The sequence below is a fragment of the Helianthus annuus genome, chromosome 4, assembly GCF_002127325.2.
Source record: "Helianthus annuus cultivar XRQ/B chromosome 4, HanXRQr2.0-SUNRISE, whole genome shotgun sequence".
In the NCBI taxonomy this organism is placed as follows: domain Eukaryota; kingdom Viridiplantae; phylum Streptophyta; class Magnoliopsida; order Asterales; family Asteraceae; genus Helianthus; species Helianthus annuus.
Genome location: NC_035436.2, coordinates 169,578,435 through 169,591,495, shown reverse-complemented (window position 1 = coordinate 169,591,495; position 13,061 = coordinate 169,578,435). Strand labels below are relative to the sequence as shown.

The window sequence follows — 13,061 nt, the reverse complement described above, 5'->3', positions numbered from 1 at the left end:
TTGTCCTACGCCCGCTCAGACTGCGGGGGAGTCTTAGCCGATATTTATGTTTATATTTATGGTGTCCATAGTTATTTATATTATTGATGTATTTGTATTATTATGGGATTGTAATTCTTTATTAGAGATAGGGTTAATCTTTGTATCTCTCCCTATTTAAAGGGTTTCTCATCATAATAGTCAGAGATACAGAATTACAAACCATGAACACTTTCACCTACATGATTTATTTAGAGAATTAGATCACTATCTCATGATAACTTTTGTTATCCTGTTTAACGTATTAACTATTTACGAAATCTAATAAAAAGGCCAAAAAAGCTAACATATCTATGCCAAAAATCAGAAATACGTAGTACCCTGGCAATGTGTGATTGTATGCATCACCGTAATGATACACAAATAGTATTATTATATAGGAATGGGATGAGAAAAAAAAATTGTACCTCTTCAATAATCAAATGGAAAGACTCCAGAATGGGAGAACATCTGAGGATCCGGATGACTACATTCATGGTGTAGTCATCAATTGTTGTGGATATCTCTAACGTCTTCAGATTGGGAAGAGACTTCGCGAAAACTCCATTAGGATCACGTGCAGTACTAATGGCCTATGATAATGACAGTAGAAATAAAGTTCAGAAATAATTATTGTTGGTGTGTAACTGTAGGTTGGAAATACAATAGATAGGCATGTAGGCAAGCTGATATAGATTTGATGAAAACCAATGATCTACAAGCTGAAGAATAACATCGACCTGATTAAATATCAGACATTAAGGATTCTGCACAAAGTACTTTCAGATATCTCCATCAAGTATATACTAAATAAGTAATTGCATTACTTTAATCGTTAATAGTCAAGGACATGTATCAAAAATGTATATAAGGCAATTACTCAAACATGAGAAAACAAGTATAAGCATCTCGTAGTTTGGTAACAAAATTAGAATTCAAAATCTGGTGGCAAGTTATAGTTTTGTAGATATTACTAAAATACTAATTTTATATCTTACAGCTAATGTTCTAATCTTAAGTTGCATAGTCTTCTATTCGTTGGTTCAGACCGCACTCAAGTCACACTCAATACACTCACAAAATATGAAATATGTATACGTGAATATGCAAACGGAGAAAGCTTCTATATTCGAATTGAAAGATGGGTACGTAATAAATGCTAATGCTACTCCTGTTTATATTAAATACAAAAAAACATGCTAAATAAACCGACTAGTTGCTGAATTTTAGAGCTACTCCAACGATGCCCAACTCACACGAGCAGGTGCAACATGATATTCTGAATTTTTTGCATAACTAGGTGACCTGAAGAAACAAAGAGTGCTTCTAGGTGGCTTTTGAATGTGAGAGTACTTATAGGTAAGTCGCTGTTTGAAAGAATGATGTTTAGCACAACCACCTACAAAAAGTGCAAGAAACTGTCAATATCCTGCAACATTCCCTTTGTACCTGAACATCGCTGTTTCATATCCATACTTTCAGAATGTCGCTGATGCATTTAATACATTAATCAATGCCGCTGATTGAAAGAGATACATTAGAGAATGTTGCTGATTCATGTAAATACATTGCAGAATGTCACTATTTTGAATAAATACTTTGCCGAATGTCGCTGATTGAAAAAGAAACTTAGAGAATGTCGCTAATTGAAACTGATAATTATATCAACGGCGCTGTTTTCTTTCAATATGTTCGAAATACTACACAACTTGCAGGAAATTCTGCTGTGATCCAAACCACCTAGGGCTGTAAACGAGCCGAGCCGAGCCCAGTCGGGCTCGGGCTCGTCATGTTTTTATGAAGCTCGAGCTCGGCTCGGTTCGAGCCTGCTTATTTGAGCTCGACCTCAGCTCGCGAGTTAAACACAAAGCTCGAGCTCGGTTCGAGCTATTTTATGAACAACCTCAAACATGCTAAAAGCTCGGCTTGAGCTCGCTTTAATATCACTTAAACAAGCCAAAGCTCCGCTCGCCAATGTTATCATCATTATTATTATATTACATATAAAAAGGTAAAATATTGTTTGGGCTCGTTTAGGCTCACGAGCCTAAACGAGCTTCTATTTCAAGCTCGAGCTCGGGCTCGATAACTGAACAAGCTCTATTACAGGCTTGAGCTCAGGCTCGATAAAGCTCGGCTCGTGCGAGCTTTTAACCGAGTCGATAACGAGTAGCTCTGGAGCCTCTAGGCTTGTTTACACCCCTAGAACCACCTAAAGATAAAAGGACATGTCATATAGTTGCTCTCCCAGGTACGGTCACCAATAGGTACCCGCAATTTTAAAGCTAAGAAAAACATTGTGTTGAAACAAAACGATCCGGTTTTTGCTATCATGTGAGGTATTCCTGCAAAATATTTAGCAAAATGTCTACATACTATTAATTCGAATATTGTAAATACTAACACCTCTCTCAAAACATCACGTGGGTTCACATGGCTTTAAAGCCTACAAGAGACTTTATATTAACTTCTCCCGTCGACTTAAAACGGCATTTTATTATCAGAAAGCGAAGTTGTTGTAATGTATATATATCAACAAGCGACATTTTAGAACATATGGAAACACATCAACGAACTTTAATATGCAATATAACAAAACAGCGATATTTATTAACATATTTTATTTACATAAATCAGCGACATTTATGAACATGTTGTAACGAAACAGCGACTTTTATTTACATATGGGACCTAATCAGCGACTTTAAATAACTTATAGATATGAATCAGCGACATTCGGCAAGGTATTAATTCGAAACAGCGACATTGATTAATGTATTAAAATGCATCAGTGACCTTCTGAAAGTATGGATATGAAACAGCGATGTTCAGGGACAAAGGGAATGTTGCAGATTAATATTGACAGGTTCTTGCACTTTTTGAAGGTGGTTGTGCTAAACATCATTCTTTCAAACAGTGACTTACCTATAAGTACTCTCATATCCAAAAGCCACCAAGAAGCACTTTTTGTTTCTTCAGGTCACCTAGTTATGCAAAAAATTCAAATATTCTCCTCCATGCAACTTTCAGTTCCCACGTACTACTAAGTACCCGTCAAAACAAACATCATATTGATAACTTATCCAAAGGATCCGTAAACGAACCCGATTAATGCAACACTATTCACTGGTCCTCTGTGGTGTTTTGTTTAATTTGCCGGGCCGGTCATGGTTTATGTAAGTTTTTAATCTATTGTGGCCGTTCAAAAAAAGTAATTTAAGATCCTGAAGCTGACATGTTCTTAAGAAACCTTGCTTATTGCATATAGATAACGAAAACAACTCACATAAAAAGAATATATATATCTACCTGAATGAAAAAAAGGTTGAGAGACAAAGATTCCACATGAGAAACTCCTGCAAACAACTGACATGTGTTGGCACCATATGATTCAAATGTTATCTCTTTATGTGCCCTACTATCAGGGTAAATCACAGCTTTTTTCAAGGAGTCTAGGTTTTCAATTAAAAGTTCATCCGCCGAGTGACCTGCATACTCCAAAAACACCAGTTTTGGGCAAAAAACATGAAGGTAGACACAAGACATAGTTTTCATTCGAACCACCATAACCAAACCTTTCGGTATAAGTACCAATATTCCATTGTCTAAAGCTTGTCTGAGAGATTGGTGAGTGTGCAAGTCTCTTTCTTTCTCACACAATTGTATATGATATTATATATGTGTACCTTTCGAAACCTCAAATGGAGAGATTCCAGATTGGGTGAACATCTAAGGATCCAAATGACTACACTCATAGTGTAGTTGTCAGTTGTTGTGGATATCTCTAATGTCTTCAGATTGGGAGGAGATGCCGGAAAATCTTCATTTGAATCACGTGCAGCACTAATGGCCTATGATAAAGATAGCAAAGCAAAGTTTTGGAAACATAATAAATAGGCATGAAGGTACGCAAATAGTGTGAATGAGATATAAATCAATGATCTACAAGCCGAAGCATAACGTAGAGCAGAATAAACCCCAAAAAGTAGCTAGTAGCCAACAAACATTAAATTCAACTACTTGGCACTTTGTACCCTCTACATTTTCATTTCAAATATATCCATCAAGTGACTTCTTTTGAAACTGAATTAGAAATTGTATTATTCAACGAGCATGTTTATACCTATAACAAAGTTTACTGATGCTGTAAGTTTTAGTCCACAAAATTAGCAAGTTGTTACAGAACCTTGCCTTTCGTATAGATGAAGAAAAACAATTAATGCACATCTACCTGAATGAATAAAAGGCTGAGAGACAGATTCCACATGAGATACTCCTGCAAACAACTTGTTGATACATATTATGTGGTCGCGACTCGGTTCGGTTCGACTCGATTCGGTTCAACTTGGTTTCGACTCGGTTAGGTTCGGCTCAAGCCCGATGTCACGACATTCCTCCGTCGTGCGCCCCAGAGTTCGACACGCGAAGCACGGAGAGCCGAGAACGCTTCCCGCTTGACACATCATCATGACATCATCATGATGATGTCATGATGATGTCAAGACTTTGACTAAACTTCAACCATCAGCAAATCAAAAGGAAACAAGGCTGGGCTAATCTGTTGGACGAATCATCAATTGGGCCCAAGCCCATTGTTGGCGAAACATAAGGGATCTTGACGAAACAACTTTGTTTCGTCAAACATGATCTAATTTCGTCAATATTAGGCTTGTTTCGTCGAGCTGATTTGTGATTCGCCGAGTCTGTTCTGTTTCGTTGTGTCTGTGTGTATAAATAGACTGTCAGTAGTCTTAGAACATAGAGAACATAATAGAACACACACACACTGTGAGAGAGTTTACAGAGTATATTTGTAAACATTGAGCTTGTAACAGAATCTTTCATACGTATTAATACAGAGGTGTTAATCGGTGAATATTGCGTGTCGTGTATTTGCGTGTTCTATCTCGGTTTGCCTTTCCGGTTGGATTCCGCACAACCGGGTTGGTTTGTACACAAGGATTAGGCGACTAGATCCTCCTAGCCGGACTTACACAACTGACACATGGTGTCACCAAATGATAATCCTGTCTGTGCCATGTTGACAGGGTAAATCACAGCTTTCTTCAAGGACTCTAAGTTTTCAAACAAAAACTTATTCGCCATGCAACCTGCATACTCCAAAAACACCAATTTCGGGCAGCAAATCTGAAGGCTGCCACAGATGCTCGTGTTTTCTATCCTCAGAGTCTTGAGATTTAGGCATGAAATACAAAGACCGCCCATGGCTTTATAGACTAGTGGCATCTTGGGGGTGGGATAAGACTTTGGGACCAATAGGTCCTGGGTTCGATTTACACAAGCGGAGCTCCTGAATTTCCGTATAGGCATTATGCCTAGTGAAGATGGATATGATCGGGTGATTCCGTTGTTGGCACGATGATACTCCAATGGTCCGTCAAGGATCCAAATTTGCCGTTCATAAAAAAATGAAATACAAAGACCATGAAATGAGTAAATTACGCAATTAATAAAACTCAAATCCTCAAGCAACGGGCAGATTTTGAGAAACTGTTGTACTGAATCACGGTCCAATAACGTCAAGCTGAAGAACCCTAAGTGCCGGAAAACCAGTGACAACATATGTAAACAAAGACAACCTTAATACCTCCAATGTATTGCATGTTGTTACCAGACTATGGGGCAACGCAATAACCTCATCCTCAACGCTAGAGTAAAAAGACAAATCAAGTAATTTGACTTTTCGCATAACAGCGGCGTGAATCCATCGCCATACCGTCGACGTATCGTAGTAATCGTCACAACGTAAACGAAAGCTCACCAAATCTTGGGTTTTGTTTGCTAAAACCCGATTCACAAACTCTTTGAATTTATTCTCGTTGAAATTTGTTGGTTTTCGAGTACGGCTCTCACTATCTGCACACCAAGTCAGGCTATCTGCACAATTAGGGTTTGCATACGCTGCGTATTGGTCAATACGCAGCGTATAGGGTTACCTGAATACGCTGCGTATTGGTCAATACGCAGCGTATATAAGTGGTAGGTGCACGACCAGACAGTCAAACCTAGTACCATGTCAAATCAGTCTTACATAGGGTGCGTATTGATCAATACGCACCGTATTGATAGACTGATTTGACCTGATACGATGTTGTCCAGGGCACGTGAATAAAGTAATACGGTGAGTAGGGATCAATACGCTGCGTATTGACATGCCAGATGAAAGTCTATTTATCCCTCCATTCATATCTGTTACCCATCACCCGACATATACTTTGCTTTCCTTTTCATCTTCTTCTTCAGTAAATTGTTAGTTTTTGGTTCAACCTTGTTAAAATGTCATCATTTTGGAAGGATAATTATTTCGGTAATCGTTATTCTAACGACACATGGGGATCAAATGCTGCCAATGAGGAGGAGGAGGTTGTGTCTGGAGTCCCTGTTAATCAAGAAACACAGTTGCCAGACTTGAACAAGACTCCCACTCCACCTGTTGATGAACCAAATTACCCGGCGCATCAAGTGTGTCCAGATTACGGATACGGGTATGAATCTCCGTACGTGCAACAAAGTGGATACGGTGTTGAGAATGCACCTGTTGATGAACCATATTACCCGTCGCAGCAATCGTATCCGGGTTATGGGGTATACGGGGATGAAGGTGGATACGGAAGTTACAGTGGATACGGTGGTGATGGTGGATACGGGGGTGAAGGTGGTTACAGTGGATATGGGGGCTACGGTGGATACGATAGATATGGGGGTGACGGTGGTTACAGTGGATACGGGGGTGAAGGTGGTTACAGTGTATACGATAGATCTAGGGATGAAGTTGGATACGGTGGATACGAAGAACATGGTGGATATGGTTATGAGTCCCGTAACACATCACTTTATGAACCATCTACCCCGGGCAATCCATTTCAAGTAAATGAGGTATCACATTAAAATAATTATTGTTATTATTATTATAATTATAATTGTTATTATTATTATTATTATTATTATTATTATTATTATTATTATTATTATTGTTAAAAATAATATAATTATAATAATTATTGTTATTGTTATTATTGTTAAAATACTTTAATTATAATTATAATTGTAATTATTATTATTATTATTATTATTATTATTATTATTATTATTATTATTATTATTATTATTATTATTATTATTATTATTATTATTATTATTATTATTGTTGTTGTTGTTGTTAAAAATATTATAATTATAATTATTATTATTATTAAAAATTGTATTCTTTTTATAATAATAATCTAGTTAGTCTAATTAACAAAATGGTTAGTTTAAACCTAACTTAGTTAGTTAAATCATAGTTATATCCTAACTAGGTTAGCATTTAATACAAGGGACCACTAACTGAGTTAGAGAACTCAGTTAGTCCAGTTAAGTGCCAAAAACAATAAAAAGTCCCTGAAGTTTCAAATTTTACGAAAATAGTCCCTGAAGTTTCAAAAATTGACAAAACAGTCCCTAAAGTTTTGAAAATTGACAAAAATGGTCCCTGAAGTTTCGAAAATTGACAAAAATGGTCCCTGAACTTTCGAAAATTGACAAAAATGGTCCCTGAACTTTCAAAAATTGCAAAAATGGTCCCTGAACTTTTGAAAATTGACAAAAATGGTCCCTGAACTTTCGAAAATTGACAAAAATGGTCCCTGAAGTTTCGAAAATTGACAAAAATAGTCTCTGAAGTTTCAAAAATTGACACAAATGGTCCCTATACTGTTCAGTTAAGTATGCTAACTGAGTTAGTGTTTAAAGATGAAATCTTTATATGAAAGTTAACCTTGTTAAATCATTCTGTTAAAATAGTTTCAATAATAACCATATTAGTACCTGAAGTATGAGTTTCGATTATATTATTATTATTATTAATGTCTTTTTGACACAAATGGTCCCTGAAGTTTCGATTATATTATTATTAACGTAACTTTTTTTAGCGTTTCATGTCTCTAACTGATTTGAAGAATTGGGTACAAGAAACGGGAAAGGATAATGGTTACGTAATTGTTACCCGCCGATCAAAAAATATTGGCGGTACTACTGGGATGGTATGGCTTGTGTGCGACCGTAGTGGTGAACACCGTAGTAAAGCAACAGTTAGGAAAGCTGGTAGCAAAAAAATCGGCTGCCCATTTTCATTACTCGCCATCCGGGACGTGACGAACGACACGTGGGAGTTAAAAGTGGACTGTGCGAACCATAACCACGAACCTACGACGAGTCTGTTGGGCCACGCTTTTGTGCGAAGATTTACTAAAGCCGAATACAAGCTAGTGGAGCAGCTAACTGCTCAAAACATGGAGCCACGTATCATATTTCAAACCCTAAGAAAGCAGTTCCCCGACAGCCTGCACGTTCAGAAAGACGTGCAAAATGCGGTACAAAAAATTAGAGCGACAATAATGGACGGAAAGAATCCTATTCAGGCACTGGAAAGCCTGCTGCATGACCGCCGATTCATTTACGACACCCGACAAGATCCCAAAACAGATGTCGTAACAGAGATTTTCTTTGTTCATCCTTATTCAATCACTATGTGGCGTGCATTCCCGCACGTGATGTTGATCGACGCGACCTACAAAACAAACCTCTACAACATGCCATTTGTCCAGGTTGTGGGTATGACGTCGACTGGGAAGTCTTTTTGTATCGCACATGCCGTTATTTGTAAAGAACGAAGGGGTAACTACGTGTGGGTGCTTGAGCGGATCAAGTCAATATTGCATGAATGTATGATGCCGCGTGTGATAGTCACGGATAGGGAGCTTGCCCTAATAAACGCGTGTTCTAAAGTATTCCCGAACGCAAAAAGGCTTCTATGCCACTTTTACATCCAACAAAATATAGCTAGAAAGTGCAAGTCAGGGTTCGATAAAGAAGATTGGGGGAAATTTATGTCGTACTGGCGGACATTGTGCGAATCTTCATCAGAGCCCATGTACAAGTACAACTTGGAGAAAATGTATAACCGACTCGTGGTTGCCAACCGAGAAAGTAAGTGTTCCTTCAACAAACGACTCACCCAATCTATTATATTTCACACACGCTTTTACATTTCATTATTTTATTTTTACAGGTGTCTATGATTACGTCTACGAAAACTGGCACAAAGACTATAAAGAAATGTTCGTTTATGCGTGGACCGATAAGTGTCGCAACTTTGGTCAGCGCACCACCAACAGAGTTGAGAGCCAGCACGCAAATTTAAAAAGATACATTACGCGCGGGAGTTCATTGGAGCGAATAGCAAGATGCATCATTGATATAGTTGAAACTCAGTACGATGAAATACAAAAAAGTTTCACTGAGAGCATCGATGAACCACCACAGACACCGAATGTTGGACAACCTACGTGGAAAGGTTTCCCATGAAGCACTTGATTTGCTGGAAAAAGAGCTACTGAGGAAGATGGACGTGTTGCGGAAACTTAACGCATCATGTGGTTGCCATATGTGGCTTAGCAAAGGATTGTCGTGTGCTTGTAGGCTGGAAAACTACACACGTACAGGTAAAAAATATTAAAACCACAAACCTTTTGTTATTTTGTACGATTTAGCTGTTTCTCACACCGTATTAACTTAACTGTGCAGGGCGTATAATACAACTCGACGAGATAGATGTATTCTGGCGTAAGCTTGACTTGCTCCCTTGTAAACTGGTAGACGAGGAGGTCGATATTGTAGCAGAGCTCAATAATGTGCAGCAACATTTAGAGGCGCAGTCCCCCGTTCAGCAAAAGAGTATGCTTTCAAAGATAAAAGCGGTTTTCACCCCGAAATCGTCAACCAAGAAACCACCGATCGTCCAGCAAAACACTCGCGGTCGGCCTACATCAAAGAAAGTACAAGAAAGGCTAGATGAAGCTGCGAGGTTAGACCAAGCTGCGAGATACAGCTCCTGTGGCGAGGACAGCAACGTAATTACCGCTTCCCCCAAGCATAGGTACGATTTACCCCGACACAGCTCATACGTACCGTCAGAGGGCTCTCGTGGAACTGGTTCGTTTGTGAAGTCTGAAAAACCTAAAATGCAACCAAACAGTTCAACAAGTTCTAAAAAGAAGGAGACGAGGGATGATAAGGTTTTTCCATTAATAAAGGGGGACGAGCACTTGTTATGCATTAAGAGGTTTAAGAATCAAATTCCATCAGAGTTTCGCTCTTACATATCGCGTATACAAGATGTGACCCCAGACGGTCATTGTGGGTACAGGTCTGTGGCTGTCGGGTTAGGTTTTACGGAACACGCATGGCCCAATATTCGAAGAGATTTACTACTGGAGATTGACCATAACAAACCGCGTTGGAAGCATGTATTCGAAACATATAACGAAGGAGACTTTAAACGAATACGTAAGAGCATCGAATGGCATTCAGTGAAAGGGTGCGATCAAAGTCACTGGATGGAAATGCCCCAGGTAGGGCTTCTCATAGCGCAAAGGTATAATATTGTCCTCCACGTGCTAAGCATTGAATGGAGCTCTACCATCTTCCCATTAACGGATGCCCCACTAGATCCACGACCTCAAGCGATAACGCTTATACATGTTCACGGGGGACACTTCATACATGCTAAGTTGGAAGGAGACTACCCCATGCCTTTAGTGAACCCGCTGTGGTCGGCACATCGATCAATAGCTGCGAAACGGTGGGAAGAAATGTATACACCGCGGTTAGAGCACTACTACGAGTTAATGCATCCTAAATCAGACCGAGACAAAGACAGAGAACCGAGTTTAAATGTTATCGAAGATTAAGCGGAAACTTGTATTTTTGTAAATTGTAGAATTTTTTTAATTTATAAAGTTTTTATCATTTTTAATTTTTATAATTCAAATAATATCATTTTTAATTCATTTATAGTTTATAATTTATAATTTATAATTTATAATTTATAATTTATAATTTATAATTTATAATTTATAATTTATAATTTATAATTTATAATTTATAATTCAAATTTTTATAAACATAATTTTTGGATTATTTTTAGTTTCTCTAAATACAAACCAAGAAAAAAAAAGGTCTTATAAGGTGCGTAGGGATCCCTACGCATCGTATGTTAAACAAATGACAATAAAGCCCCTCTTTTGGCTTCCTTTAGCCTCAGAACAAGGGTAAAAAGGTAAAATGAGACAAAACAAGGCAGCGTATTGATCAATACGCATCGTATGTCAAAGGCGGACAATTTTCCCCCCAAATTGAAGTTTGAAAATATAAATATGTTAAATTACGATTTTGCCCTTCTGTTAGGGCTATACGGGGCTAAATATAAGGGCAAAAAGGTCATTTTCGGACCTTTATATACGCTTCGTATGGATCTCTACGATGCGTATATAATTGTCATTATAATGACCTTTATACCCTTCTACACATGCTTCGTATAGGCTAAACATAAGGGTATAAAGGTCATTGTGATGACCTCTTATATACGTATCGTAGAGCTCAATACGAAGCGTATATAGAAGTGGACAATGACCTTTTTGCCCTTATATTAAGCCCCGTATAGCACTGATAGAAGGGCGAAATGGTAATTTCAGACTTTTGCATACGCTTCGTATTGATCTCTACGATGCGTATAGGTTCTGATATAAATCAGGAAAACCCCTACGCAGCGTATGTTCTTCCCCAAATTACACACAAAACCTCTACGAACCCCTACGAAGGCGACTACGTATTTCCGACCGTATACACGCGAATTCGAAGTATAAACGAGGTATATACTCAACCTATTTAAGTAATTTTGATTTTTTTAGTATTTTATCCGTAAATTAGGGCTGTATCATAGGTAAATTAGGGTTTACAGTGAATTAGGGGTGTTTGTTTGATTTGTTTGATTAGGGTTTACAGTGAATTAGGGGTGTTTGTTTGATTTGTTTGATAAGGGTTTACAGTGAATTAGGGGTATTTGTTTGATTAGGGTTTACAGTGACCATTTTTGTAAATTTATCAAACCTCAGGGACCATTTTTTTTAAATTTATCAAACCTCAGGGACCAATTTTGTAAACACATCAAACCTCAGGGACCATTTTTGTCAATTTATCATCCGTAAGGCGCGTACGGGCCTAACGGGCAACGAGGGACTTAGTTTCGACGCTCCTTAGGCCCGTACGCGCCTTACGGACGACGTCGACTAAATAATAAAAAAAAATATTATTTAGTCGACGTCGTCCGTAAGGCGCGTACGGGCCTAACGAGCGTCGAAACTAAGTCCGTCGTTGCCCGTTAGGCCCGTACGCGCCTTACGGATGATAAATTTACAAAAATGGTCCCTGAGGTTTGATGTGTTTACAAAATTGGTCCCTGAGGTTTGATAAATTTACAAAAATGGTCCCTGGTGTTTCCAGGATTTAATAAAATGGTCCCTTGTGTTTCAGAAATTGACACAAATGTTTCCAGGTTTGAAGTGTCAAATATTTTTTTTATTATTTAGTCGACGTCATCCGTAAGGCGCGTACGGGCCTAACGGGCAACGACGGACTTAGTTTCGACGCTCGTTAGGCCCGTACGCGCCTTACGGACGACGTCGACTAAATAATAAAAAAAATATTATTTAGTCGACGTCGTCCGTAAGGCGCGTACGGGCCTAACGAGCGTCGAAACTAAGTCCGTCGTTGCCCGTTAGGCCCGTACGCGCCTTACGGATGATAAATTTACAAAAATGGTCCCTGAGGTTTGATGTGTTTATAAAATTGGTCCCTGAGGTTTGATAAATTTACAAAAATGGTCCCTGGTGTTTCCAGGATTTAATAAAATGGTCCCTTGTGTTTCAGAAATTGACACAAATGTTTCCAGGTTTGAAGTGTCAAATATTTTTTTTATTATTTAGTCGACGTCATCCGTAAGGCGCGTACGGGCCTAACGGGCAACGACGGACTTAGTTTCGACGCTCGTTAGGCCCGTACGCGCCTTACGGACGACGTCGACTAAATAATAAAAAAAATATTATTTAGTCGACGTCGTCCGTAAGGCGCGTACGGGCCTAACGAGCGTCGAAACTAAGTCCGTCGTTGCCCGTTAGGCCCGTACGCGCCTTACGGATGATAAA

At 38.6% G+C, this 13,061-nt stretch overlaps 2 protein-coding genes across 2 annotated transcripts; one reads left to right on the top strand and one right to left on the bottom strand.

The window, feature by feature from the left end:
* Nucleotides 1–383: 383 nt before the first annotated feature.
* On the bottom strand, nucleotides 384–3,564 carry LOC110919027. Its single transcript, XM_022163306.1, has 2 exons — nucleotides 3,328–3,564; nucleotides 384–611 (listed from the first exon to the last, which is right to left on the bottom strand). Exons 1-2 carry the CDS (start codon nucleotides 3,562–3,564, stop codon nucleotides 384–386), a joined length of 465 nt encoding a protein of 154 aa, XP_022018998.1.
* A 2,370-nt stretch (nucleotides 3,565–5,934) lies between these two features.
* Nucleotides 5,935–10,769, top strand: LOC110919028. Its single transcript, XM_022163308.2, has 4 exons — nucleotides 5,935–6,915; nucleotides 7,950–9,006; nucleotides 9,089–9,373; nucleotides 9,604–10,769. The coding sequence occupies exons 1-4, from the start codon at nucleotides 6,316–6,318 to the stop codon at nucleotides 10,767–10,769; spliced, it is 3,108 nt and encodes a 1,035-aa protein (XP_022019000.2). The 5' UTR covers nucleotides 5,935–6,315.
* The last annotated feature ends 2,292 nt before the right edge of the window (nucleotides 10,770–13,061 follow it).